Here is a 10,101-nt window from a genome sequence, read left to right on the forward strand (position 1 = left end):
AAAAAATTTTTTCCCCTTTATCAGCTGGATGAACAGAAGAAAAAAAAGTGATATTCAGATTGTACATGTGTAGAAAAGGCTGTGAATAAAGATTCATTATATTCCAGTATTTGCTGGATGTGTCTCGCGTCTGTGCTGTGGTCATTTTTGGGGAAAATCGTGCATCTGTGTGCAACAGTGTGAACAAAATCATTTCGACTAAACTTGGTGGAATGACTGAGGGTCAGCCAACGACAAGGTGGTCTAAGTATTGGACGAAAAAAAAAAAAGGTCAAGGTCGGGCTGTTAAGTCCAACAGTTTAGAGCTGATATGGATGAAACATTTTGCTTCAGTCAAAGATAAAGTGGCTCAGTTTTGGACAAAACTGACGGAAAATCAGCGTCACAAAGAGTGATGTATGATGTCACTGAGTCACAATTATTTTGCATAAATCAGTGAAAAATGTGAGGGTCTCCAAGTGCCCGCTCCAGTTAGATTTTTAAATGATTAAATATCAAAGTCTTTTTTATTTGAAGATGTGTTTGTTTGTGGTACCGTTAGCATTTTTCCTTTCGTAGGTCAAAACACAAATCAAAGCATCACTTTATTTTTTAAATTTAACCAGGTTAGTCCATTTGAGATCGAGACCTCTTTTGCCAGGGAGACCTGGACAATTATAAAGTTTCCAATTCATCTAACATGCATATCTTTAAATGTGGGATGAAGCCGGAGCACCCGGAGGAAACGCACGCAAACACAGGGAGAACATGTACACACAGAAAGGCCACAGATGGAAATCGAACCCATGACCTTCTTCTTGCTGTGAGGCAACAGTGCTAACCACTAAGTCGCTGTGCTGCCATTACAGTGAGGAAAATAAGTATTTGAACACCCTGCGATTTTACAGTGGACATGCACCTAAGATGAAAATTTCAGACCCCTCCATGATTTCTAAGTGGGAGAATTTGCAAAATCACAGGGTGTTCAAATACTTATTTTCCTCACTGTATATATATATATATATATATATATATATATATATATATATATATATATATATATATATATATATAGCTTCCATTTGAATAACGTAATCGCTTAAATACTTCATCTAGCAGTTGTGTCCAGTCTTCTGTGTTGTCAGAGTTGGTTTGTCTGTAACAGGATATACAGTGAGGAAAATAAGTATTTGAACACCCTGTGATTTTGCAACTTCTCCCACTTAGAAATCATGGAGGGGTCTGAAATTTTATCTTAGGTGCATGTCCACTGTGAGAGACATAATCTAAAAAGAAAAATCCAGAAATCACAATGCATGATTTTTTTAATAATTTATTTATATGTTACTGCTGCAAATAAGCATTTGAACACCTGTAAAAATCAATGTTAATATTTGGTACAGTAGCCTTTGTTTGCAATTACAGAGGTCAAACATTTCCTGTAGTTTTTCACCAGGTTTTCACACACTGCAGCAGGGATTTTGGTCCACTCCTCCATACAGATCTTCTCCAAATCTTTCAGGTTTGGAGTTTCAGCTCCCTCCAAAGATTTTCTATTGAGTTCAGGTCTGGAGACTGGCCAGGCCACTCCAGGACCTTGAAATGCTTCTTACAAAGCCCCTCCTTAGTTGCCCTGGCTGTGTGTTTGGGATCATTGTCATGCTGGAAGACCCAGCCATGACCCATCTTCAATGCTCTTACTGAGGGAAGGAGATTGTTTGCCAAAATCTCACAATACATGACCCCATCCATCCTCCCTTCAGTACGGTGCAGTCGTCCTGTCCCCTTTGCAGAAGAGCACCCCCAGAGTATGATGTTTCCACCCCATGCTTCACGGTTGGGATGGTTTTCTTGGGGTTGTTCTCATCCTCTAAACATGGTAAGTGGAGTTGATTCCAAAAAGCTCTATTCTGGTCTCATCTGACCACATGACCTTCTCCCAAGCCTCCTCTGGATCATCCAGATGGTCACTGGTGAACTTCAAACGGGCCTGGACATGTGCTGGCTTGAGCAGGGGGACCTTGCTGCCCTGCAGGATTTTAAACCATGATAGCATCATGTGTTACTAATGTAATCTTTGTGACTGTGGTCCCAGCTCTCTTCAGGTCATTGACCAGGACCTCCTGTGTAGTTCTGAGCTTTCTCAGAATCATCTTTACCCCACAAAGTGAGATCTTGCATGGAATCACAGACTGAGGGAGATTGACAGTCATCTTGTGTTTCTTCCACTTTTTAATAAATAATCATAACAGCTGTTGTCTTCTACCAAGCTGCTTGCCTGTTGTCCTGTAGTCCATCCCAGCCTTGTGCAGGACTACAGTTTTGTCCCTGGTGTCCTTAGACAGCTCTTTGGTCTTGGCTATGGTGGACAGGTTGGAGTGTGATTGACTGAGTGTGTGAACAGGTGTCTTTTATACAGCTAACAAGTTCAAACAGGTGCAATTACAACCCCTGGCAATAATTATGGAATCACTGGCCTTGGAGGATGTTCATTCAGTTGTTTAATTTTGTAGAAAAAAAGCAGATCACGGACATGACACAAAACTAAAGTAATTTCAAATGGCAACTTCCTGGCTTTAAGAAACACTACAACAAATCAGGAAAAATAATTGTGGCAGTCAGTAACGGTTACTTTTTTAGACCAAGCAAAGGGAAAAAATATGGAATCACTCAATTCTGAGGAATAAATTATGGAATCACCCTGTAAATTTTCATCCCCAGAACTAACACCTGCATCAAATCAGATCTGCTCGTTAGTCTGCATCTAAAAAGGAGTGATCACACCTTGGCGAGCTGTTGCACCAAGTAGACTGACATGAATGGCTCCAACACGAGAGATGTCAATTGAAACAAAGGAGAGGATTATCAAACTCTTAAAAGAGGGTAAATCATCATGCAGTGTTGCAAAAGATGTTGGTTGTTCACAGTCAGCTGTGTCTAAACTCTGGACCAAATACAAACAACATGGGAAGGTTGTTAAAGGCAAATATACTGGTAGACCAAAGAAGACATCAAAGTGTCAAGACAGAAAACTTAAAGCAGTATGTCTCAAAAATTGAAAATGCACGACAAAACAAATGAGGAACGAATGGGAGGAAACTGGAGTCAACGTCTGTGACCGAACTGTAAGAAACCGCCTAAAGGAAATGGGATTTACATACAGAAAACCTAAATGAAAGCCATCATTAACACCTAAACAGAAAAAAACAAGGCTACAATGGGCTAAGGAAAAGCAACCGTGGACTGTGGATGACTGGATGAAAGTCATATTCAGTGATGAATCTCGAATCTGCATTGGGCAAGGTGATGATGCTGGAACTTTGTTTGGTGCTGTTCCAATGAGATTTATAAAGATGACTGCCTGAGGAGAACATGCAAATTTCCACAGTCATTGATGATATGGGGCTGCATGTCAGGTAAAGGCACTGGGGAGATGGCTGTCATTACATCATCAATAAATGCACAAGTTTACATTGATATTTTGGACACTTTTCTTATCCCATCAATTGAAAGGATGTTTGGGGATGATGAAATATTTTTTCAAGATGATAATGCATCTTGCCATAGAGCAAAAACTGTGAAAACATTCCTTGCAAAAAGACACATAGGGTCAATGTCATGGCCTGCAAATAGTCCGGATCTTACTCCAATTGAAAATGTTTGGTGGAAGTTGAAGAAAATGGTCCATGACAAGGCTCCAACCTGCAAAGCTGATCTGGCAACAGCAATCAGAGAAAGTTGGAGCCAGATTGATGAAGAGTACTGTTTGTCACTCATTAAGTCCATGCCTCAGAGACTGCAAGCTGTTATAAAAGCCAGAGGTGGTGCAACAAAATACTAGTGATGTGTTGGAGCGTTCTTTTGTTTTTCATGATTCCATAATTTTTTCCTCAGAATTGAGTGATTCCATATTTTTTCCCCTCTGCTTGGTCTATAAAAAGTAACCGTTACTGCCACAATTTTTTTTCCTGATTTCTTATAGTGTTTCTTAAAGCCAGAAAGTTGCCATTTGAAATGACTTTAGTTTTGTGTCATGTCTGTGATCTGCTTTTTTTCTACAAAATTAAACAACTGAATGAACATCCTCCGAGGCCGGTGATTCCATAATTTTTGCCAGGGGCTGTAATACAGGTAAAGAGTGCAGAATAAGAGGGCTTCTTAAAGAAAAATTAACAGGTCTGTGAGAGCCAGAATTCTTGCTGGTTGGTAGGTGTTCAAATACTTATTTAATGCAATAAAATGCAAATTAATTATTTAAAAATCATACAATGTGATTTTCTGGATTTTTTTTAGATTCTGTCTCTCACAGTTGAAATGTACCTACAATAAAAATTACAGACCTCTGCATTCTTTGTAGGTGGGAAAACCTGCAAAACTGACAGGAGGTCAAATACTTATTTTCCCCACTATATATATGTGTGTGTGTGTGTGTGTGTACATATATATATAAAATGTGAGCAGCAGTAAGATGTTTGTTGGCGTCGTCACATCTGTGTGACCTTTGTGGTTGTAGATCAGAATTCTTTACGCTGCACAAGCAGCTAAAACCACAAAATGCTTTTAAGTGACTGTTTTATTAAACAATAACAAAAAAAAGCTGTACACACACACACTTTGATCTGTGATTGATTCATTTCCTGCATGAATCAGATTTTGTTTTTACCTCGTTCTATTTTTCTATCTGTAAGGAATTTACAACAATAATAATAATAAATTATGTCTGTTGTTGTAATGGATTTTATGAACCTATTCCAGGTCAGACATGTGTTGTGATTTTTATTTATTTACTTTTAATTCTGCTAATAATCCAACCAATCAGCAAACAGACGACCCAACAATAACATCCTCTGTGACGGTAATTATCACTATGATGATGTGAGATGTAACATCTTCATTTGTCTCTCAAATGTAAATACTAATACAGACATAGTCTCACAAATATCGCTACAGCCAGTGTCTCACCAGGACAGGGAGCAACACGAGTGCACCCTGATCACTGCCTGTACTGCAACCACTAGAGGGTGACAGAGGCATTTTGGCTCCTCGTTAGGAACGGGTAATACCCTTCTTTTATTTATTTGATAAGGTTTATGTTTAAGACCGCACTCTTGTTTTGTTATGATTTTTTGTTTTATTGTCATCTTCTTTGTAACCTGAGTGGGTGTTTTATGTTATTGATGCTGTGATCAATGTACTTCTTCTTTGTCTTTCGGCTGTTCCCGTTAGGGGTCGCCACAGCAGATCAATCGTTTCCATCTCACCCTGTCCTCTGTATCTTCCTCTGTCACACCAACCACCCGCATGTCCTCTCTCAGCACATCCATGAACCTCCTCTTTGGTCTCCCTCTTCTCCTTCTGCCTGGTGGCTCCATCCTCAGCATCCTTCTCCCTATATACCCTGGGTCCCTCCTCTGCACATGTCCAAACCATCTCAATCTCACCTCTCTGACTGTCTCCAAACCGTCCCACCTGAGCTGTCCCTCTGATATGTTCATTCCTAACCTTGTCCATTCTTGTCACTCCCAAAGAGAATCTCAACATCTTCAGCTCTGCCACCTCCAGCTCTGCCTCCTGTCTTTTTGTTAGTGCCACTGTCTCTAAACCATACAACATAGCTGGTCTCACTACTGTTTTGTAAACTTTCCCCTTCACTCTTGCTGATATTCTTCAGTCACAAATCACTCCTGCCACCTTTCTCCACCCACTCCACCCTGCCTGCACTCTCTTCTTCACCTCTCTACCACACTCTCCATTACTTTGAACAGTTGACCCCAAATATTTAAACTCATCTACTTTCACCACTTCTACTCCTTGTAACTGCACTATTCCACTGGGCTCCCTCTCATTCACACACATGTACTCAGTCTTGCTTCTACTGACTTTCATTCCCCTTCTCTCCAAAGCATATCTCCACTTCTCCAGACTAGACTCAACTTGCTCTCTACTCTCACTACAGATCACAATGTCATCTGCAAACATCATAGTCCATGGGGACTCCTGTCTGATCTCATCTGTCAACCTGTCCATCACCACTGCAAACAAGAAAGGACTCAGAGCTGATCCTTGGTGTAATCCCACCTCCACCTTGAATGAGTCTGTCATTCCGACTGCGCATCTCACCGCTGTCACACTATTCTTGTACATGTCCTGCACTACCCTAACATACTTCTCTGCCACTCCAGACTTCCTCATACAATGCCACAATTCTTCTCTTGGCACCCTATCATAAGCTTTTTCTAAGTCCACAAACACACAATGTAACTGTTTCTGTCCTTCTCTGTACTTTTCCAACAGTATTCTCAGAGCAAACATTGCATCTGTACAGTTAGCGATACTACAGATTTTAATGGAGATTTTCTGCTGTTCATGGTGTTCATTCATTCATTCTGCTGCTTAACCTGGTCCAAGTCATGGCAGCAACAGACCAAGCAGCTGAAAAAAGATTAAAAAAAAAAGATGCAAAGAAAAGAAAGGGAAAAAGAAAAATAAGTTTGATAACCTAATGTCTCCCACAATTTCTTGGTCATTATCTTCCACTACAAAAAAGCTGAACACTGTGTTCAACAATATGACATAATTTTTACACTGTATCATCTGTAATGATAAGAAGGACAAACATCTATGATCTGCACGATAGTATTATATAGTGTTTTTGGAGATTCCTGGACAATCTCAAGAATTTGCTGGTGATTATGAAAGATATGGTGTCAATAAAAATGAATATTTTACTTTGCAAATGTGACTTTTTTAATGTTATTATTCATGATGAAAAACATTGCTTACTATTTGTATAAAAAGTATTTTGTAATATCAGTGACATTATGCTGTCATTCCAGAAATGAGGTGATTGCCCAGTTGTGAAGAATCAGACTCCCCCCACCCCCCAAAAAACAAAAACAAAAAACAAATGATGAAATTTAGTTGTATGGAATAAGTGAGACTTTTATTTCTTTTTTAAGATTTAAACCTCTGTCACCCCTAGGCCGATCGAGGCCGAAATTCATCAGAATGATACATCCGGCTACAATTGGGAAGCACTGAGCTGCGGCCTGTAGAAGGACGGACAGCAGTCTCTGAGAAGTCGACCTAGTTGGTGCCATTCGCACACTCCCATTCGAGTGTGTTGCATAGTTCAAAACACTCTTGGCACCATTGGGATGGGACGCACATCTGACGGCGGTCTATGTGCAGTTTGTCTGTCATCTGGTCTCAATCTACATATTCTGACGGCGTCAAAACTGTTTGAAATGATCTGATCGCGGCTGATTGAGCTCTGCGATCAATCAATCACGGCAAAGCCTGCCGGCACGCAGCTGAACGGGATGTCATCGCTGTAATACATATACAACCCCTGGCAATAATTATGGAATCACCGGCCTCGGAGGATGTTTATTCAGTTGTTTAATTTTGTAGAAAAAAAGCGGATCACAGACATGACACAAAACTAAAGTCATTTCAAATGGCAACTTCCTGGCTTTAAGAACCACTATAAGAAATCAGGAAAAATAATTGTGGCAGTCAGTAACGGTTACTTTTTTAGACCAAGCAGAGGGAAAAAAATATGGACTCACTCAATTCTGAGGAATAAATTATGGAATCACCCTGTACATTTTCATCCCCAAAACTAACACCTGCATCAAATCAGATCTGCTCATTAGTCTGCATCTAAAAAGGAGTGATCACACCTTGGAGAGCTGTTGCACCAAGTGGACTGACATGAATCATGGCTCCAACATGAGAGATGTCAATTGAAACAAAGGAGAGGATTATCAAACTCTTAAAAGAGGGTAAATCATCACGCAATGTTGCAAAAGATGTTGGTTGTTCACAGTCAGCTGTGTCTAAACTCTGGACCAAATACAAGCAACATGGGAAGGTTGTTAAAGGGAAATATACTGGTAGACCAAGGAAGAGATCAAAGCGTCAAGACAGAAAACTTAAAGCAGTATGTCTCAAAAATCGAATATGCACAACACAACAAATGGGAGGAAACTGGAGTCAATGTCTGTGACCGAACTGTAAGAAACCGCCTAAAGGAAATGGGATTTACATACAGAAAAGCTAAACGAAAGCCATCATTAACACCTAAACAGAAAAAAACAAGGTTACAATGGACTAAGGAAAAGCAATCGTGGACTGTGGATGACTGGATGAAAGTCATATTCAGTGATGAATCTCAAATCTGCATTGGGCAAGGTGATGATGCTGGAACTTTTGTTTGATGCCGTTCCAATGAGATTTATAAAGATGACTGCCTGAAGAGAACATGGAAATTTCCAGTCATTGATGATATGGGGCTGCATGTCAGGTAAAGGCACTGGGGAGATGGCTGTCATTACATCATCAATAAATGCACAAGTTTACATTGATATTTTGGACACTTTTCTTATCCCATCAACTGAAAGGATGTTTTGGGATGATGAAATCATTTTTCAAGATGATAATGCATCTTGCCATAGAGCAAAAACTGTGAAAACATTCCTTGCAAAAAGACACATAGGGTCAATGTCATGGCCTGCAAATAGTCCGGCTCTTAATCCAATTGAAAATCTTTGGTGGAAGTTGAAGAAAATGGTCCATGACAAGGCTCCAACCTGCAAAGCTGATCTGGCAACAGCAATCAGAGAAAGTTGGAGCCAGATTGATGAAGAGTACTGTTTGTCACTCATTAAGTCCATGCCTCAGAGACTGCAAGCTGTTATAAAAGCCAGAGGTGGTGCAACAAAATACTAGTGATGTGTTGGAGCGTTCTTTTGTTTTTCATGATTCCATAATTTTTTCCTCAGAATTGAGTGATTCCATATTTTTTCCCTCTGCTTGGACTAAAAAAGTAGCCGTTACTGACTGCCACAATTTTTTTTCCTGATTTCTTACAGTGTTTCTTAAAGCCAGAAAGTTGCCATTTGAAATGACTTTAGTTTTGTGCCATGTCTGTGATCTGCTTTTTTTCTACAAAATTAAACAACTGAATGAACATCCTCCGAGGCCGGTGATTCCATAATTTTTGCCAGGGGTTGTATTATTACATGTTCACCTCCTAACTTTGTAGCAGGTATGCTGTGAAACTGTTTCCTCAGCCCATGACAACATCAATAAACATGCAACTCTGAGCAATAACAATAAACAAATAATCAAAGAAACAAACCACTTTGAGCATCTGATGCAGATGGTAAAGTGGTATATAAATGCAGTCCATTTATTTATTTAACTCACTTCCGGTACCCCAGAAGCATCCCACAGTGCAACACATACAGCTGCTTAAGTCCCTTTCACCCGGCTGCGCTGTGTACTGGCAACATCAACCAACTCACAAATGCATCATCCACCTATAAATAAATAAGTCCCATGTGAAGTGCCGTCCTACACCAGTAATCCAACTACAGTTGTGTTAAGATATGTATCAAGTATGCTGAAATGGCCACAAGTAAAGGACAAAGAAGATGGTGCATTGGCAAAACATTCTTGCTGTGTGACGGGGGCTTTAGTTTAAAATTTTAATTCATGATGAAAACGGACTTTTGCAAAGTCTCATTCAAGCAACTGGAAACCTGCAACACTGGAATAAAATTTATTACGTCTGCCAAGGATCTAATAAAATCATCTGCATTTATTTATTTGTCTGTTAGCAAGATTACATCAAAACTACTGCACGAAGTTTGAAAAATTTTTCACCACAGACAGATATCAGGGCATGGAAGACTCCATTAAATTTTGGAGGTGATCCAGATTACTGTTGTTCACTTTGAGTTTGTGTGTGTAGGTAAACTGGAAAGTACCGTGCCGGAGGAAGACGAAGAAGCCAACGAGGCCCACTGACGCATGAATAAACATGCAGCAGCAACAAAGGCAGACGTGACCTTGACCTCTGTGACCTCAGTGACCCATCCTCTGAGGTTTTGTTGAGAGCAAAGGAAACAAGCAAAAAACAAAAACCAGCTGGGTCAATCCTGATGACCTGATTTGGAAGCAGCTCAGACACCAGAACATCAACTCACCGTTCTATTTGTAGTATATTTGATTCAATTTTCAATTTATTTTCATTTCATAGGGGAGGTGAGGGTCTAGTGGTTAAACATTGGGCTTGAGACCAGAGGATCTTTGGTTCAAATCCCAGCCTGATGA

At 40.0% G+C, this 10,101-nt stretch overlaps 1 protein-coding gene across 1 annotated transcript in view; it reads left to right on the forward strand.

The window, feature by feature from the left end:
- LOC117523540 (protein phosphatase 1 regulatory subunit 1C-like) overlaps window positions 1-10,101 on the forward strand; it is a 37,265-nt gene extending 27,164 nt beyond the window's left edge. Inside the window, exon 6 of the mRNA XM_034185104.1 lies at window positions 9,740-10,101. Coding sequence (XP_034040995.1) covers window positions 9,740-9,795 — 56 coding nt within the window. The 3' untranslated portion in view covers window positions 9,796-10,101. The remainder of the gene's footprint in view (window positions 1-9,739) is intronic.

The sequence above is a fragment of the Thalassophryne amazonica genome, chromosome 13, assembly GCF_902500255.1.
Source record: "Thalassophryne amazonica chromosome 13, fThaAma1.1, whole genome shotgun sequence".
NCBI lineage: Eukaryota > Metazoa > Chordata > Actinopteri > Batrachoidiformes > Batrachoididae > Thalassophryne > Thalassophryne amazonica.